General features: G+C 41.0%; 1 protein-coding gene across 1 annotated transcript; it reads left to right on the top strand.

The window, feature by feature from the left end:
- Nucleotides 1-14275: 14275 nt before the first annotated feature.
- LOC121520383 (C-C chemokine receptor type 4-like) lies at nucleotides 14276-18478 on the top strand. The gene is made up of 2 exons (XM_041803796.1): nucleotides 14276-14367; nucleotides 16984-18478. The coding sequence occupies exon 2, from the start codon at nucleotides 16998-17000 to the stop codon at nucleotides 18078-18080; it is 1083 nt and encodes a 360-aa protein (XP_041659730.1). The 5' UTR covers nucleotides 14276-14367; nucleotides 16984-16997; the 3' UTR covers nucleotides 18081-18478.
- Nucleotides 18479-21004: the final 2526 nt, after the last annotated feature.

Here is a 21004-nt window from a genome sequence, read left to right as displayed (position 1 = left end):
GCCACAGCTGCCCTAAATGAACAGCATTGGTAATTACCAAAATCATTTTTATGTTTCTGCAATGGTTAATACACCAATATGTAGAAGCTCTTTAACCCAAATGATATTTTTAATGCTAAAATAGAATTATTGTTGTTATCCATGAATTTTACAATTTACTGATTTACAAAAAAACTGAAAAAACAGTAAAGCACATCAATGTTTCTTGATTAATATGTCAAATTATAGTTATTTACCCTTACCTCACACACCATGAAAACTCTGGAGCGGCTTATTCTACGTCTACTGAGGCTTGAGGTCAAAGACAAACTCAGTTTTCTGCAGTTTGCATACAAAGAACACACTGGAGTGGATGATGCCATCCTCTTCATGCTTCACCGTGCCCTGTCTCATCTGGAGGAACCTGGAGTTTATGTGAGAATCATGTTCTTTGATTTTTCAAATGAATTCAACTCCATCCAACCCACCACACTCAAAGACAAGCTCACGGAGATGGGAGTGGATCCTTCCTGTGTTTCTTGGATCACAGATAACAGGAAGGCCACAGTTTGTCAGGCTGGGGAACTGTGTTTCTGGGACATTAATGAGCAGTACAGGGGCTCCACAAGGAACAGTCCTGGCTCCATTCCTGTTCACACTGTATACATCAGACTGCAAATACAGCACTGAGTCCTGCCACATCCAGAAATACTCGGATGAAACTGCTATCGTGGCGTGTATCAGAAATGGACAAGAAGCCGAATACAGGGATCTGATAAGTGCCTTCTGGGACTGGAGTCACAAAAACTGCCTCCTCAAAGACAAAGGAAATGGTCATAGATTTCCACAGATCCAAACCCCCTCTTCAGCCAGTGAACACTTGTGGCGTGGACATCGAGGTGGTGACATCATATAAATATTTAGGTGTACACCTGGATAATAAGTTGGACTGGTCTAAAAACGTAGACTTCATCTACAAAAAGGGGCAGAGCCGCCTCTTTTGCCTGAGAAGACTCCAATCAATAGACATCTGCAGTAAGATGCTGCAGATGTTTTATCAGTCTGTGGTGGCAAGTGTTCTGTTTTATGCTGCAGTCTGCTGGGGAGGCAGTGTAAAACACAAGGATGAAAGGCGTCTGAACAAACTGGTGAAAAAAGCTGGCTCTGTGGTCGGAATCAAGCTGAACTCATTGGAGGATGAGGTGGAGAGAGAACATGGATCATCCTCTTCATATCTCCCTCAATGAGCAAAGAAACAATGGTGGTGGATGGCTCCTATCCCTGCGCTGCAGGACAGAAAGATTTAGGAAATCTTTCATTCCATCAGCAATTAGACTTTATAATTCTACAGTAAACAGATGAGAGAGACTCCAGACAACTGAATGTCCCTGCAGGGATAAATAAAGTTATTGTATTGTATTTACTGTCATTCCTGAACAGAAAAATGAGTTTTAGTGGTTGAATTCATTTCTGACATCTCAGAGAAGCCCAGTGAGCCAGCTCAAATTTGGGTGAATTCAGTTTGAAATTCCTCTTTCCTGTTCAAAATGGTAAAAAGTGGAGAGCTGACTGAAAATGACAGAGTCCACATTAAAGCACTTCATGATGCTGGATGGTCTCTGAGACAGATATGACAGCTGGTCTAATATATTTGTTAAGCACTGTACATGGATAGTCCACCAGGGGGGAGACTGTGGAGCCAGTACTGATCCAGGACACAGCTGGTACCTTTAGGTTCCATGTGGATCTTGCACTGGTTGTACTTTTAACAACAAAAAATATTTATGAAACATACGTATTGATTTTCTTCATGGCTAAACCACACACTGATCAGAAACAGGACAAACCAGTGTTTAAGGTTTCCGTGTTTGGATATTTAATTTCAGTAACAGTAGTCTTAGTGACACACGTTTAAAGATTCTATTTCCTTTCTTTCAGAATTTTGAGAAGCTTCTACGACTCAGATTACAACATCAGGCATATGTTTGGATGGCCATGCTAAAATAGAGAGTTTCTGGGCCTCCCTCACAGCGTTTGAGGCGAGTATGGTAAAGCCTGTAGCAGGAGCCCAAGTGTGTTTGTCACCCAAGAATACTTTTTTTATTTTTTCCAGCTGAGACTTTGTTAAAGTCAAAATCTAAAAAGTTTCTGGTCCATAAATGTATTTTTGTTGTTTGTTGGCACAATAAGGGCCGTCTCAGCCCACCACCCCTAAAACTAAGGTTCCAGAGACCCAGGCCCCCACTGTAGCTGAAGGTGGAACATTCTAGAAGAACATTCAGTGGTCAACATGAAATACAGTAGATAACACACCATGCAACTAGCCATTACAGCTATAATAACTAGAACAACAATTAAGACACCTCATCACCATTGAAACTCCTTCAACTTTCAAACACTTCCTGTATTAATCAAAAATGTATAAACGCTGTCAGGAGTGCTGCGTCTCACCTGTACCACCCCCTGTCTGTGGTCCTTCCACAGCTGTGTATCTCACCTGTACCACCCCCTGTCTGTGGTCCTTCCACAGCTGTGTATCTCACCTGTACCACCCCCTGTCTGTGGTCCTTCCACAGCTGTGTATCTCACCTGTACCACCCCCTGTCTGTGGTCCTTCCACAGCTGTGTATCTCACCTGTACCACCCCCTGTCTGTGGTCCTTCCACAGCTGTGTATCTCACCTGTACCACCCCCTGTCTGTGGTCCTTCCACAGCTGTGTATCTCACCTGTACCACCCCCTGTCTTTGGTCCTTCCACAGCTGTGTATCTCACCTGTACCACCCCCTGTCTGTGGTCCCTCCACAGCTGTGTATCTCACCTGTACCACCCCCTGTCTGTGGTCCTTCCACAGCTGTGTATCTCACCTGTACCACCCCCTGTCTGTGGTCCTTCCACAGCTGTGTATCTCACCTGTACCACCCCCTGTCTGTGGTCCTTCCACAGCTGTGTATCTCACCTGTACCACCCCCTGTCTTTGGTCCTTCCACAGCTGTGCATTTTGTTGGGGTCTTAAAGATTTGAAGTCACAGCTCAGTTTGAAGCCCTTTCCATGGTTTAGCTCATCCACAGACATGCTCACAGCAGCTCCTAGAATGCAGGGAAAGATGTCTGTGAATACAGGGTACAGGTTTGTGTGTAAGAAGGATTGTCTCACCATGTGGAGTAGATGATTCACTGGTGCGCCTTGAAAGGAACCCTGCGTGATCAGACCAGTTTATCTTGCTGGATAGGTTTTTGTATCTCTAGTATGTATATTGAACTAAAAACCTCACTAGATATCTGCATTTTGAGGAATTTGAGTTTATAAATTCACCAGGAGACCGCCATGTTTTGGTCTGAGCTGGCGCTGTGACATCACAGTTCCACAGGCTCCTCGCCGTTTCTACGCAGTAACGCTGTTTCAGACTGGCAGCCAGTGTTAGGGCTGATCTCAGAGACGCTGCACGTCTCACACATGGAGAATGTTAAAATTTGCGGTCTTTTCTATTTTTTATTTACACCATGAGCAGTTATCTGTCCATCGAGACAGGAAGATGATAAATACAGAGCCATATTTACCTTGTTGTAGCAGATATTAGTAATGTTACGTGCTGTGCTGATGCTTTGAATGATGCTGATGCGTGTACCAAGGCTCGTGTCGTTTCAGATGAGTGACGTCTGGTGACATCAGAAGCCTCGCTGCCTGGCTGTACCACGTGACTGGTTCAGATTGAGGTTTGACGGCAATATAAACCCCAGGCGTTCCATTAAAAATGTTATGACAGAGGAGATTCTTAGTTAGTTTTGAGTTTGTATATTTTTGATAGTTTGGAGAGTAAGACAGTTAAACCAATGCCATTTTCCAAAAGTGACACACACTAAGAATATTACCCCTACTGCCTTCAATATACAGAGCTTAACAAATGTATCAGACCAGCTGTCATCTCTGTCTCAAAGACCATCCAGCATCATGAAGTGCTTTAATGCGGACTCTTTCATTTTCAGTCAGCTCTCCACGTTTTACCATTTTAACCAGGAATGAGGAATTTCAAACTGAATTCACCCAAATGTGAGCCGGCTCACTGGGCTTCTCTGAGATGTCAGAAATGAATCAAGCATAACATTCAACCACTAAAACTCATTTTTCTCTTCAGGAATGACAGTAAATAACTATAATTTGACACATTAATCAAGAAATATTAATGAACTTTACTATTTTTTCAGTTTTTTGTAAATCAGTAAATTGTAAAATTCATGCATAACAATAATAATTCTATTTTAGCATTAAAAATATTATTTGGGTTAAAGAGCTCCTACATATTGGTGTATTAACCATTGCAGAAACATCAAAAATGATTTTGGTAATTACCAATGCTGTTCATTTAGGGCAGCTGTGACAGAAACCTTACTTTGGTTAGGGTTAGGGTGGTCTAATATTTGTTAAGGACTGTATATTATATGATGCTACCCATGTTTATTATCATACATGCATATGATATAGCAGTCATCATAAACTCACTAGAAAATACACTTTTTTGATATAAACAAATCATAGTCATGCATGATTTTTTACATGATTTTTCATTTTCAAAGTAATCCCCAAACAGCTGCTGCTGACACATAATACAGTGTTTCACAGAACACATGGTAAAGCTCACAGCGGCGTGTTTCACACACTTCGGCCTGCAGGTGGTTTCGTGTAGCTACACACGAAGCCTCGAGATATTAACCCTTTTCTGAACCCGTTTACTGGAAAGCTTTAATGCTTCATGAAGCTTCATCTCACCATCACTGGCAAATATTTAAATCCACACGGGGGATATGTTTGAAATCAGTTTGCTGATGAACCAGATGAATGCCACGAGCTAAAATGCGTCTGTTTAATAAAGGTGTTCCCCAAACGTCTGCTCTGTATGAAGCTTTCTGTTTCCACATGGTTCAGGTCAAGATTCCACTTTACGCTTTTCAAAGTAAAAGTCCACTTTGGAGAAACTGTTCCTATGTACGTACTGCTTTTATTCTGAAAAACTCCCAGCACTTTTCCACTATCCACCTTATTCCTAGCCCCCATGATTCTTTGCATGAAATATGGGCACAACTTCCGGTCCTTTCTGTCTAAATGGGACTTTGCATAGAAACAAGATGTGAAACGTGATTAGAGCAATCTGGACATTAAAATATGTAAAGTTCAATGTTTCACCTCAAACGGGATAATATTATTATTCCTCCGCCCTCTAACAAAGAGTACAATGTGATGACATTACCTCAGATAACCTAGAAAATCACATTTAGCTAACTTTATTAGCTTCATATCAGTATAGTAATAGTCGATCACGTTTTGTTCACAAACTAATACGTCTTAAAATGTGGGAATTCTACTCATAAAACCAAACAATCCAAATATTTAACTTTGTCGCAATTAGTACCACGAACGTGGCAACAGGCACTGAGCATTACAGAAAATATGATTCAAAACTTTCAGCTCATGATTTAACAAAAATGAAACAGTATTTATTTCAGTAAATATTTATTTCAGAACAACCACTGTTGACACTAAATCACTTTGGTAAGCCCCTGGAAGAATCGCGTTTTTGCTGTTACTGTGCAGGAAGCTCCACCCACATTCACAGCTACAGTAGACGACCCAGGAATAACGTGGTCTCCTTATTTACTTACAGCTCACAATACAAACAACGTGAACATGTGATTACAAAAATATAATAATATTTACAAATTCAAGGTGAATTCATATCAAAACAACTCATTGTTTGTTAGCCTCGATCGTTAGCTGCTGTGCTAGAATACATGTATTTAATTTACTTCTGCTTTAGCACAAGAAGTGTGGCCTATATTCAGATTTACAGTAGCGGCCCCAGGAATAAGGTGGATTCACTGAATCCAGTCACTTTAGGGAGTTTTATTGAGGAAAGACAGAGCTTTGACAGCAGGGAGGCAAACTCATGTCAGCAACAGCTGAAAAAACGTTTCCTGCTGGCTCATAGGGAACTGTGACGGCGGCCTCCCAGAGAGTTTCTGAGCTCAAGTTTACTCAACAGCATCAACAGTATCTCTCAAATATACAAATATAAATAAACAGAATAAATGAGCCATTTTCCTGTCATTTTATTTCCACTGGGAAAAGTGAGCATTGCAAAATACAAGCCTCCATGTCAAGATAAGAGCCGTCCAGAGTGTTTTACAGAATGATATCAGGTCTTCTTAGAGCAGGGCTGTCACTGGGATTGATGGGGGGGGGGGGCAGCTAATGCTTGGCATATACTTAGCAAGCACCACATTTTTTACCCACACCTTAAAATGCTTATTGAACAGTTTATTTAAGCTGTAAAGCATTCATCAGGACCTAAATCTGGCTCACTCTCTTCTCCTTAGTGGACTGTCGTTATCTGAGCAGGTCTTCCTTTTTTCTAAGAACAGCCTGAGTGAGGTTATGAGCTGGTATTTACAGGTCTATGTGCTGGAGTGAGTTCATGGAAAACAGATCCATTGATGCATTCATATGTACATGTATACATGGTTTCATAGCTCCTGTCGTTCTTCTTCCAGGCTGTTCATGCTTTCAGATCAAACCACTTTATTTCTGTCTGACACAGCTTAGAGCAGAAATACAGCTTCCTGTTTCTGGACTGAGCACCAGAATCTTCCATTCAGCCCTCTGTGACTGTTTCTACAATCCTGCATCTGTTCAGTCACAACAAAAGAGAAAGGAGAACTTCATCTGACTGCCCTCTACATTTATATTTACACAGTGTCATCAAGATATCGAGATAAAGACACACAAATGCACATTTAATGCATCACTTACTATCAGTGGGAATTTCTTCTTTTCCTGCTTGGATTATTAATATATAAATATATGTTGAAGTCTTTAAAGGCGTGTTTATCCCATAGATGTTTCCAAACATGTTAGGCCTTTTACTGGTATTTACTGGTTTAGTAGTTTCTTTTTCTTTTATTTACACTAACTTAACCATGTAGTAATTATTAGCACGGCTAGTAAAGGCTCATTTAAGACACTGCATTAAAAGAGATGTTTCACTGAGTACACAGCGTAAAACATCCTAGGAGCTTTATATTACAGCTGATCAGGTTATAATGAAAACAACAAACATGTTATTATTGATCATTAGTGAAAGCCTCACCTTCTGTCTGAGTCCAGAACAGGAAACTGACCCACAGAACCAACATGTCTGACTCTTCTGTCCCAGGCCTGTCTGTCTGTCTGAGAGCGGCTCTGGCTTCAGCGTCACAGCGGCGGCCTCATCTGATAAACAAAAGTTGCTGACTGAGGTCCCACACAGGATGTCGTCTCTGCATAAATGAAGGCTGTGATATCTCAACAGTAAAGACCAGTGCTGATAATACGGCTGGTTTGGTAAAACTCTCCACATGAACAGCTGCTGGCAGGAAAAACAGCTGATAGCAGTGTAATGAATGAAAGACCTTGCTAGAATGTTGTTTTAAAATAAAAAGACGTTGGTAAATGTCATCTGGCAGCAGTGTAAGCAGCCTAAAACATCTTTATGGCATGATTTGGCTTTATTGTCATGTTTTGGTGTTTTTTCTACGGGGTAACTTTAACTCTCCATGGATGGCCAGTGAAAAGCTTCGTGCTCTTCTCTCAGCATATCATCATCTGATCAGCTGTTTTTGTCTGCAGCTCCTACAGAGACAACAACAGTAAACTCTGCTAAAACAGAAGTCAAATGAGCAAATTAGTGAGGATGACGTTCCGATCCTGTGGATACAACGGGACTTTTATGAGCCGGAGTACACCAAGGAAACATTCCCTCAGGTGGAGACTCAGCGAGAGTAAAAAGAGAAGAGAAACAGTGAAAACTGGAGGGCAGGTTACCTGCTAGTGCAGGTGTGTACACCCACAGTCACACAGAGCTATTGCTGTCACTTCTGTAGGACATTACAGATGCCTGCAGACTGCATCACTCCCCATCCAGAGTTCCCTGCCTCACTGAACACCGGTGTTTTACCGACCCTCTTCAGCTTGCCAAAGATAAACTGGAGAAACCGACTAGAAGAGATGAATGGAAATATGTCATCCAGGTACGTTTGTGGTGGTCACTTTATTTTTCTAATGGATGACGACTTGACGAGCTTGTCGGCACGATATGTTCACTGTACAAAAACAGTGTGTCAGCTGTAGATGTGGAAAACTGAGCCTCTGAACTCTGCCTGCAGGCTCCAACTGTTAGGTCTGAGTTTATTATGCAGATACTTTGGTTTCGCTCTAGAAACTTTCTGTTGAGCCTTGGATGTTCTTTTCCTGTTTTCTCCCCAGCAGTGCAGGCTGTGGCTGGGGGGGCGTGGCTGACCTACTTTGTGGCTGAGTGCCATCCTCGCTCTCCAATCAACTCACCTTTCTTTTTTTATGATCAAATGTTTTTATTCATTTTCAGAGTGAGGATTAGATCATGTATCAACACAGATTAACAGAAACATTTCCTCACTTCATGCCCCCCCTCCCAGAAACAAAATAAAACCAAACAAAACTAACTAATAATAACTAATATTGCTGTTATATCAGTGAGTACTGAGCTGTGTTTTCCAGAGCCCGGGACAGGGTATCTATCAGGTCCTAGCACCGTTAATTTGGGCAGTTGAGAGCTCATGTCCAACATTAGGAAGGCCCAGTGCCTTATCTCAAGCTCATGTGGGTTTTCCACCTCACTACCAACCATCTTTTAGCAGCCGTCAGCCCTAAAAGAATCTGTCATAAACATAGCTCTGTGTGAGGTGTAACACATCTTTGTGTTGAAATATTTAACACACAATATGTGTTAAATGTGCACACACACTGAATGTGTTAAAAGCAGGATTACACATGTGTTAAAAATAACACATGATGTGTTATTTTTAACACATCTGTTTTGAGAGTGTGTGAAAACACAGTTGACAGTTTTGGATAAATCTTGACCCTGCTGGGCCCTCAGGTTAAACCTAAATTCAGATTTTGGCCCCCGCTGTGATTGAGTTAGTAAAGTTTGTTAAAAAAAAAAAAAAAAAAAAGAAGAAGGAGAAGAAGAACATTTAAAAAAACACAGAGGAGTAAACTCCATAGAGAACTGCATAACGGTAACCATGGCGACTGTAGACATGTCAGTACACGACTTTTGTGGTTTCTGAAAAGAAAACAACTCACTGCTGTTCTTTGTTCTTCTTTTAACAAAGAAATGTCGTCAAGTTCTGATAAACTGGCGCTCCAGCAGCATCCGCGCTGATCTCTTCCTCCATAATCGCACCAGCCTCTTGGTGCTGCTTGTTTACGTCACGACTCCGCTGCGTCTGAAAGTACTGCCCCTCGTCGCTGATTGGTCCTGTCACTTTCTAACTCGAGTTAACTCCCCACATGATATCATGAGGGGAAAATCTGAGAACGTCTGGTTTCAGCACACATTTTCTGAAAGGTGGAGGGGCGTTCTGACTCCTGGGACAGATCAGGGTCACATGTTTTTTGTTAGAAAGCCTGAAAAAGTGGATTTTGCATGATATGTCCCCTTTAAGTGCGACTCCAATCCAAGTCTCAGACTCAAGTCCCCATCTCTGGTTGGACTACTGATCTATCACCTATCGACTGATGGCTTCTCTTTGTGTTTAGAGGAATGCAGGAAATGACACTAGAATAGAGATAAATGAGTTTATGAGGGTTTTATGAATGTTCCCTCAGGATGAGGCAGCTTTTAGCTCCTGTGACAGTCAGGACATCTGGCATTACCTGAAGAATCCCTTCATTTCAACTTTACCAGTAAGTAAGCGTCTGTTGTAACTAAGAATATTTTTTCTTTTTTTTCTGTATTAGTGTAATAAAATTGTTTAAATCTCTCCCTATCATTCTGTTTTCATTTTTTCTTATGTCTGTTCATTGTTAGAATCACACGGTTCTTGTTGACTCTGGCCCTGTCAGACTTCCAGCTGGTTGTTGTGTGAAGCACTTTGAATGCTAACAGAGACTTAATGGTAGCACATCAGAAAAAAGTACCAGACTACTTTACTCAAGTAAAAGTACAGTTACTCTGCTTGAAATGTACTGGAGTAAAAGTAAAAGTACAGTTACTCTGGTTAAAATGTACTGAGTTAAAGTATAAGTACAGTTACTTTGGTTAAAATGTACTAGAGTAAAAGTAAAAATACAGTTACTCTGGTTAAAACGTACTGAGTTAAAGTAAAAGCACAGTTACTCTGGTTAAAATGTACTGAGTTAAAGTATAAGTACAGTTACTCTGGTTAAAATGTACTGAGTTAAAGTATAAGTACAGTTACTTTGGTTAAAATTTACTGGAGTAGAAGTAAAAGTACAGTTACTCTGGTTAAAATGTACTGGAGTAGAAGTAAAAGTACAGTTACTCTGGTTAAAATGTACTGGAGTAAAAGTAAAAGCACAGTTACTCTGGTTAAAATGTACTGGAGTAGAAGTAAAAGTACAGTTACTCTGGTTAAAATGTACTGGAGTAGAAGTAAAAGTACAGTTACTCTGGTTAAAATGTACTGGAGTAGAAGTAAAAGTACAGTTACTCTGGTTAAAATGTACTTGTGTAGAAGTAAAAGTACAGTTACTCTGGTTAAAATGTACTGGAGTAAAAGTAACAGCACAGTTACTCTGGTTAAAATGTACTAGAGTAAAAGTAAAAGCACAGTTACTCTGGTTAACATGTACTTGAGTAGAAGTAAAAGTACAGTTACTCTGTTTAAAATGTACTGGTGTAGAAGTAAAAGTACAGTTACTCTGGTTAAAATGTACTGGAGTAAAAGTAAAAGTACAGTTACTCTGGTTAAAATGTACTGGAGTAGAAGTAACAGCACAGTTACTCTGGTTAAAATGTACTGGAGTAGAAGTAAAAGTACAGTTACTCTGGTTAAAATGTACTGGAGTAGAAGTAAAAGTACTGCTCTATAAATCTACTCAAGTAAAAGTCAAAAGAACGTCATTTCTAATGTTCTCACAGTGAACTCTGACCTGTCCTTAATGTGCAACAACAACAAGAAAACCTGGACCTCTGACTGGGTTATTCATTATAACTCATATTAACTAATATAATATTATAACTAATAATTTTCATTATAACTAATTATCAACCATCTTGCCTGTTAAAAAAGACCCCCATCAGCAGCCTAAACAACTTCTGGCCAATTGCTCCAGTGACTCCAGTCATAATGAAGAGCTTTGAGAAACTGATCAGAAGCCACATCATCCAAGGACTTCCACCCACATTTGACCCTCACCAGTTCGCATTTAGGGAAAACAGATCAACAGAGGACGCCGTAGCCATAGCCCTCCACACCACCCTGACCCACATAGAACAAAAAAACAGTTCTGCCAGGCTTCTTTTCATTGACTTCAGCTTGGCATTTAACACAATCATCCCTAGCAGACTGGTATCCAAACTAAACACACTCCACCTGCCTCTGGATTAAGGACTTCCTCAGCGACCGACCACAGAGAGTCAGAGTAGGGCCCCACCTCTCCACAGCACTCAGCCTCAACACCGGCTCCCCACAAGGATGTGTACTGAGCCCCCTGCTTTACCCTCTCCACACACATGACTGCACCCCCACCCACCCAGGCAACACCATGGTGAAGTACACAGGCATACTGCATCCCTGGTTCTCCAGCTGCACTGCTCAGGAGAAGACAGCTCTCCAGAGGGTCATCAACACAGCACAGACATTCACAGGCTGTGCTCTCCTCTCCATAGAGGAGCTGTTCAGGTCCCGCTGCCACAGGAAGGCCCTGGGCATCCTGAAGGACTCATCCCACCCAGCACATCACCTGTTCCAACTGCTACCCCCAGGAGCGGTTCAGGACAATAAGAACCAAAACTAACAGACTGAAAACAGCACCTATCCCAGAGCAGTTTCAATATTAAATGAGGAACTGCTCCAGCACTGAATGGAACTGCAAAAACACATTACAATGACAATAAAAATGATTCTGATTCTGATTCTAAGGTTTAGGCTGACCTAGAGCTGGGGTTCTCAATGTTGGGGTCGGGACTAGACACTGAGAGGGTCTCCAGATGCCCTAAAAAAAACTAGGAATATTTTTAGAATTACACTTTACACCAATTTTGTCACATTTTTTACCCCTTTTAATCATTTTCCCACCAATTTTTTTACACAAATTTGTCATGTCACACCTATTTTTGTCAGTTTTAAACTCTTTTCACCTCTTTTCTGCCTGTTTCTGCCACTTTTAAACCATTTCTTGCCACTAACGCCTAATGTTGCCTCTGCTGACTCAGTACTGCTACATTAACCTCATTTTACTACTTTTTACCCCCAGTTTTTCCCATTTTAACCCTGTTTCACCATTTCATATGCCCAATTTTGGTAGTTTAACCAATTTCTGCCAATAATCTACCTTTTTTTTAATTTCTCAGTTAACCCTTTGTTGCCAGTTCATAACAATTTTTCATTCCATTTTACCAATTTCTGCCAATTTTCTAAATTTAAAGCCATCTCAGACACATTTTAACCCCCTTTTACTGCTATTTATGCCCATTTTTGCCACTCAAACTCATTTTTTTGCCATTTTTATCTAATTTTTGCCACTTCTGACCCATTTCTGCTACTTTAAAAATCCAACTTCACCACCTTTTCCAACATTTTTTGCCATTATTAACCCATTTTAGCCATTTTTAAACCATTTTCATTCTTTTTTGACAAAAAGGATCTACATTTTTAAGAAGACACAGATGAATAAATAAAGATATTTGTTTCTTTGTTTGTTATTCAGGTCAAATGTGGTTTTCACAGCTCAACTTCACACTGGACCATGGTTGTGCTGACCTCCATGGACCCCCAGTCTGGCTGGGCCCCAGAAAGCTTTCCCATTTATCCCCCTTATGGACGGCCTTGTCTCCACATGACTATTCTAGAAAGTTCATGGCTGTTCGACCACCTTCAGGTACGGTGGGGGTCCTGGTCTCTGGCCCCTTTATTTTGGGGGTTGCAGGCTGAAAAGGTTGAGAGCCACTGCTCTAGAGTCCAGTGCTTCAGCTGTTTAGGAGATATGGGATCACTCTCTGCTATGTGCACGTCCTGACCATCATGTGTTGTGAAAGCCGAGCGACTGGTCGTTTTCATGTTGGCAGCTTAGACCTCCTTTTGGCTTCTACTGTTTATTGTTCCCTCAGTACCCAATGCTTTTAAAAATACAAGTACTTTAATAAAACATCTAACTATAGCCTCATCTGTTTGTTTCTGGACATTCTCCCCTGCTGCACTGCTTCCTGTGTCACATGACTGTGGTGACCAATCAGATGTAGCAAACAGGTAGCTGCACCCACACAGACACAGTAAATCAAAGTCCTCTTTCTCTATCAAACTGCATTTCCAGTCTTGAACAACTTTTCATACTGAAGTGGTAAAAACTAGTGGAAGGTGGTGTTGGACTCATGTCTAATCTGCACCGCTCACTTCCCATCTAAGGATGTTGCATTGAGCCAAATTCACAGTTAGCTCCATGAGTCATCAAAATTAGCAGGAATGAAACACGTCCTGTGTCTGACTCTGATGTAAGAGCAATTCATTTCATCTAGATCTGCCCCCCTTCATTACATTTACTAGTTTTTCCCAGTAATTTGACTGGGTTTTCCAAAAATGAGCTTGTTGATTCAGTATTCAGCATGAATAGTAGACAGATTTATCCACAAACAGTCCAACCATTAGGTACAGTGGAGTCTATTAAATAGATAAGAACATGTCCCATATTACTGTAAAAGTTAAAAACCCTGCATTAAAATGTTTTACTTTGAATTATTAGTTAAAAGTTTAACATAACTTAGAAAAAAAAGTTCAATTTATGAAGATTGATAAATGAATAAATGATGTTTTTTGAGTTTTTATTGGCCATATTCATATTAATTTCAGAATTATGTATACTTCTGCTCTTATAGGTAAAGAGTATCAGTATGGAATGGATATCGGTGTTAATGGCGCTGTATTTACTTGGTACCAGATCAATATTCAATTTTACAGTATCGCCCACCGCTACTAAAGACTTCTTGTATTGTTTAAGCCCTGTTAGGTCCTCGGGTTAGTCCTGAATCCAGAATCCGGCCCCTGCTGTGATTGAGTTCTACACCCCTGCTTTAAACTTTAAATCACTTTATGTGTACAGCAGGTTGCTCTACATTTTTCATTCTTTTTTTTTGTAAGTACCAAATGAAGCAGTCCTGATTTGACAGAGTCGTTTAGCTTTAGCATGAATGACTGCCCACTGGCCCAGGTCATGTGACCATCCCTACCCTAATTATTCCTGTTTTTGAGCAGATGTTCCTGTGTGATTCAAACCTATCCACTGAGGTCACTGCCAGAATCACTCCTTCCTTCTACAACGCTCTGCTGGTCCCTGTAGTTTGACTGAGACAGCCAGGGTAAGATTCCAGCTTTTATGTTCTTTAAAGAGTCTTTATTGAAAGTGTGGCATATTCTGGCCTTGCATTGTTTCGTCCATTTGCGTGCTAAAGCTGTGGTTTAAAACCAGTTTTCATCAGATCACACAATGCACTACTAAGCTCATTCTATTAAGCCTTACAGAGTATCCTGAAACACCTCATCACGTAAACCTTTCCTCTGACTGAACATCTCTACATTCTGGCATCTTAAAACCACTTGACAATGAAAAACTAGCAGATTTCAAACTAATGTGAGAGTCTGGTCTCAGTCTGTGGTGATGTAGGCATGTGTGATCATCAGGTATACCTGCTCAGTCATGCAAATATCTAATCAACCATAATATGGCAGCAACCAGTATGTTTAGGTATGTAGACATGGACAAGACAATCGGCCACAGTTCAACCCAGACATTCAGGTGTGAGAGCGCTCTGAGATGCTCTTCTGCATACCTTGGCTATGGAAAGAGTGGTTATTTGAGTTTCTCCACACCAGTCCATCCATTCTCCTGCACACTCTGCCATCAGGAAAGTGTTTTAGTCCATAAAGCTGACACTCAGCAGACATTTTCTCTTTCTCTGTGAACCTGGGAGATGCTGTGTGAAGATCCCAGTAGATCATCTGTTTCTGAAACACTCCGACCCGCCTGTCCGGCAGGAACAATCATGGCACATTCACAGTCCCTGAAACCTTATTTGCTTAAATTAGCAGTTGAACAGACACGTCATGAAAGGATGACTGAGTTTATGTGTGAATGTATGCCTCTTATTATTAGCATGTATAGTATTCTGGTATTTTGTGACTGAATGTATTTCCCTGTCATCAGCCATCACAAACATCTGAACATTCTAGAAAAAAATCTTCTGTCTTTACCTTCAGAACATCTTTAGAGACTCTGAAACCTCTCCATGAAGTTTAATGCAGTAACATTGTTAGAACTTTTGGATAATAGTAACCAACAATGTGAAAGTGCTCTTTGCTAGCTGTTATACCAAATAATAACACACTGAAAATGTAGGACACTGAACTTGTTCTGTGTGTGAAGCTATCCTTGTATTTCTTTAGAAGGCCTCTTGTGACATTGTACTCAAAGTTTAGTAGAAAAAAAGGATGAGGAGTCATTTCTGAGAACGATTATTGCATTTCAAAGGTTTGAACTTTTTATTGCTTTTGTCAGCAGTTTCTGTTCCCTTACAGACTTGTGAGTCAGTGGGTAGACAGTGATTTCAAAACTCTTTGGTGCTTCTCGAAATACTTGGGTGTTAGCTGTTGCATGTATTCTTAGGACTGGATTCTACTCAAGAGCAGGGGGTCTAGGCTGGCCTGCCAGTGGGCTTTCCATCCATCCATTTTCTATACCGCTTAACCCGTTGAGGGTCTCGGGGGGGCTGGAGCCTGTCAATCACAAGGCTGACATACAGAGACAGACAACTAGGCTGTCACAACACTCTAGCATTCACACCTATGGCCAATTTAGAGTCACCAATTAACCTAAGGAGCATGTCTTTGATGGTAGGAGGAAGCCAAGGCATCTAGTGAGAACCCATGCATAAACGGAGAGACTCACCTAACACAGAAAGGCCCTGATCGATAAGTGAACCAGGAACCTTGCTGTGAGGCAACACTAATCCCTGCTCCAGCCCCCATTGGGCTTCATGCATGTTTCATATTTGAAAAACAAAATGAGATTTTTATGGATAATATACTTTTAAAGAGCAACATCACACAAAAGGAATGGATGTTGTGAGCATAATCACCAGTTTGGGAAGTCCCAACACGTTTGGGAATCTGCTTGTTGCTCTGGCCTTACTGTGCAAATGTGTGCAGCCAAAATATCAGACATGTCAGTAAATCATCCACGTCAGGACAAGCTAATTAAGCTGAGGTCAGCTGTCCCCACAAATGACGCACAGCAAACCAGTTGAATGACTCAAAAATCAGGACAGAATGGACTTAAAAGGACACAGTGAAGACCAAAAGGTCAGTTATAAGCTGCAGCCTTTTAGAGACACTGTCTTCCAAACATTCTGCACCCTGGAAGCATGGATGTATAGATGGATGGATGGCTGGATGGATGGATGGATGGATGGATGGAAGGATGGATGGAAGGGTGGATGGATGGATGGAAGCATGAATGTATAGATGGATGGATGGATGGATGGATGGATGGATGGATGGAAGGAAGGATGGAAGGGTGGATGGATGGATGGATGGATGGAAGGAAGGATGGATGGAAGGGTGGATGGATGGATGGAAGCATGGATGTATGGATGGATGAATGGATGGATGGATGGATGGAAGGAAGGATGATGGATGGATGGAAGGATGGCTGGATGGATGGATGGATGGATGGAAGGATGGATGTTTTATTAATCCAGAGGGAAACTGAAGAGGCCTCTGTGGTCCACAGAGGAACAGATACTGTGATCCAGTGTCAGCTTGAAGCAGATAGACGTTTGATGCTTATTTGACAGAGGACAGGCTACTTCCTGTGATGGCTGATCTGTTTCAGCTAACGTTAGCAGGAGTAGTTGTGTATTTTGATGAATTCTAAACAGCCAGCAGACTAATTCAGATTTGTTATCTTTGTGTTACAGGACATATCCCAACAATGAATGATGATGTATACCAGTACAACCTCTTCTGGGAGCTTCTCAATAACTCCTATATAACTCTTAAAGATGCTAACTATGTGGTCAACGATTCTGTCCCGCTCTGCTCAAAAGAAGATGTCAACAGGTTTGGTGCAAGTTTCATCCCTATTTTCTACTATGTCAACTTCCTGTTGAGTTATCTTGGAAATGGACTTGTCCTGGTCATCATCTACAAGTATGAGAAACTCAACACAGTCACAAACATCTTCCTCCTGAATATGGTCCTCTCCAACCTTCTCTTTGCCTCCAGTCTTCCCTTCTGGGCCATATACCATCAGTCTGAGTGGATTTTTGGTACGGCTCTTTGTAAGATGGTCAGCAGCGCCTACTTCATCGGCTTCTACAGCTCCATCCTCTTCATCACACTCATGACGTTTGACCGATACCTTGCGGTGGTGCATGCAGTGGCAGCAACCAGGAACAGGAAGAAGTGCTATGCCATCAGTGCGTCAGTGACAGTTTGGTGCATCAGTATTGTAGCAAGTGTGAAAGAGCTGGTTCTGCAGAACGTATGGAAGAGTCCTGATAATGGACTAATGTGTGAGGAATCAGGATATCCTGAGAGCACTATGGAGCGCTGGCGCCTGGTCAGTTATTATCAACAGTTCCTGCTGTTCTTCCTCCTCCCTCTGTTCATGGTGATGTTCTGCTACATTAGTATCGCTGTCCGCATCCTGTCCACACGCATGAAGGAGAAGTGCCGAACCATCAAGCTGATTTTTGTCATCATCTTCACCTTCTTCGCCTGCTGGACACCCTACAATGTCGTCATCCTGCTTCGAGCTATTCAGATGAGAAACCCAACAGAGAACGGCTGTTCTGACAGCCTGGACTATGCTCTATATGTGACCCGAAACATGGCCTACCTGTACAGCTGCTTTAGTCCTGTCATTTATACTTTTATGGGCAAAAAGTTCCAGAGCCACTTCGAGAGGCTTGTAGCAAAAAACCTTCCCTGTCTGAAGATAGACATTAGCTCAATCAGCCAAAGTACTAGAACCACATCACAAAGGACACCACACTCTGCTTATGAGTACTAGACGGACAGACACACCAGGATCCACAGAAACCGTCTGACTGAAACACAGGAATTTACAAGTGATTCAAGACCCTGTAAAGTGAAAATAGATCTGTATTTAGGTTTGTTGTTTGATAGGTCACTGTGTTATGAACCCCCAGGTCAAATTTCAGTATGAAGTATGAATAAGCTGAAGCCACGCCCACTCAGGAGAAATGCGAACCTCTCAGATTAAAAGAAAAAAGTTACAATCTGAATGTTGACCTCATGATCAGAGCAGCTGCCTGGATCTGTGACGGAGAAGAGACAAAGTCTGTTTCCTGTCTCAAATCTCTGTTAGGATGCTTTAAATCAGTGTTACTCAACCTGTGGCTCTGGGGCCACTTTTTGTCCATTTTTGCCCCTTTTCACCATTTTTTGCCACTTTTGGTCCAATTAAACTACCTTTGCCATTAAATACCACGTTTTTCCTATTTTTTTCCCCATTTTTGCCACCTCTTCTTGCCACTTTTTTCCAATTTTTGCTTCTTCTTTTTTCTTTCTTTTTTTTTCTTTTTTTACCATTTTTAGCCCTTTTTCACCATTTATTGCCACTTTCTGACCATCTAAGCTACGTGTTGCCATTGAATACCACGTTTTCCCCATTTTTTGCCCGTTTTTGCCACTCTGGACTGCTTTTTCCCATTTTAGTCACTTTTCACTCATTTTTTTGCCACCTGTAGCTCATTTTTTATCACTTCTCACCCATTTTTTTCCACTTTCTGACCCTTTCTCAACTTTATTCCCATTTTTGCTGTTTTTTAAACCATTTTTGCTGCTTTTTAACCATTTTTGCCACCTTCAAGTTGTTTTTATTGCTATGACAAGCTGTTTTTGCCACTTTAAACCACTTAGATTGTGGCTCTTGCAAAGGTAGTTTTCAACACCTTGGCTCTTTGGTTGAGCAGGGTTTAGTAAAACTGCTTTAAATGATCCATAGACCACTGTGGCTGATAGATTTGGTACATTTACCTCACAATAAACAAAAAAACAGCATTTAACTGACTGTTCACTTTCAGTAAAGGTGACATCAGCTAACAACAGACTGGACTGAGATGAACTGCTCTGTGATTTCATGTTGTAGCGTTAGAGGGGCGGGGCCATTCCCCACTGTGGGCTCATGACATCATGGCCCCGCCCACATTAAATCAGGAAAGAGGTGAAAAACTGTCCAACAGTCTAAATCTAGAATTCAGTCACATGTAGATCATGTAGAGAGCTTTCACATTTACAGCAACCATAGTCCAACATTTCTAGAGTGTTCAGACAAAAACTGTGGATTTCACTTTACAGGGTCTTTAAAATGTTTCAGTGGCACAAAGGAGTCTCTGAATAAATGTCTGTTTTAATTCACTACTCAGTGCCAACAAGCAGTCAGACAGGTAGAATGAGTGTGGTCTGGTCTCATGAGCCGAGCGTCTCGTCACAGCCCTAACATATAAGAACTATTCCCTGAGCTCACTGAACAACATTAACAACCTTTATAAATCCTTCAGGGGCGGCACAGTGGTGCAGGGGTTAGCGCTGTCGCCTCACAGCAAGAATGTCCCTGGTTCTCTTCCTGGTCAGGGCCTTTCTGTGTGGAGTTTGCATGTTCTCCCCTCTAAATTGCCCGTAGGTGTGAGTGTGAGCATGCCTGGTTGTCTGTCTCTATATGTCAGCCCTGTGATTGACTAAGTGGTACAGAAAATGGATAAATCCTTTAAAGTCATTCATCAACATTTCAAACAGAATGAAAAGCAGTGCCGGCTTTTCTGTGATTTATTGTCAACCTTTCAACTTTACAAACATTATTCAACCTTTTCAGACACAGCGTTAGCAGTTTAGTGCAAGCTTTTCTACAATATTTAGCAGTGTAACGAAAGCCTTCTACAATATTAATCATGTTTCACTGATTACTTACATTATTCCACTACTTGTGATGCAGCACTGGCAGTGGGAGGAAAGCTTACTGGGGTTTAGGCATTAGCGTCACACCCACTACTAATCCTGCGTATTCAGGTCTCACTGATTCAATATTCAATGTAAAAGTGTAAATAAAAGATGCAATTCAAATTTACCTGCCTGTTGTGCATGAACTGCCTCAGCCTGTCCATATACATCAGAATATTTATAGAATCAATGATTTTTTCTCTTGTTTGTGTTTTGTTAATGTTGATTCTTCCCCTCCCAGATGATGCATTTGGAACCATTTTCATCTTTTTTAGAGACTGGAGCAAACAGCCATGGGCTGTCCCTGTCCCTGTTCATGGCCCTTGCTTTTTTCTTTGTTCACAGACAAATACTAGGAGGAGAGGTGTGCTTCCTTCATGAATGTTTATTTAGGTACATCACTATTCTCACAGGGAGTCCATGTTTAAACTCCTCAAGCATCATAAATGCGTGCAGACCGTCAGAAGTTGAAGTCTTGCTAGCCTGACTCTATTTATCAAAATGGCCCGCTTTCTCTTCAAATGTCTAGATGCAGTTTTTTCTAAATTTCTGTCTGTATGCTTCCTGAACTAATCCATTAGCACTTACACCATGGTCTTGGTGAATACTCCATTCCGATTGGCTCTGGAAATTCCACTGGTGTCCATTAACCCCTTAATGCCTGTTGTGGCAAATTTGATACATACTTTTATGATACCTCTATCTAATCAATCTGCTCAATAAATTACTCAACAAACTTCTGAATACGATCTGATAAATGATAAAAAATGCCCTCTAGTGGATTATCAGTTACCAAAAACACCAAATGAATGAAATGAGATACTAAAAATATAATTGTTAAATTTCATGAAAATTTGGATTTTTTGAAATTTCAGTAGAAAGTTAAATAAACATTTCAGTTCCAAAAAATTAGAACTATCTGGCTATTATTTTGTGTTTATTTGGTTAACTGGGATGTAATAGGCTTCATGAAAA

Source organism: Cheilinus undulatus, linkage group 13 (assembly GCF_018320785.1).
Source record: "Cheilinus undulatus linkage group 13, ASM1832078v1, whole genome shotgun sequence".
In the NCBI taxonomy this organism is placed as follows: Eukaryota; Metazoa; Chordata; class Actinopteri; order Labriformes; family Labridae; genus Cheilinus; species Cheilinus undulatus.
Note: the sequence above shows the minus strand (reverse complement) of the source record. Positions and strands in the feature narration are given on the sequence as shown.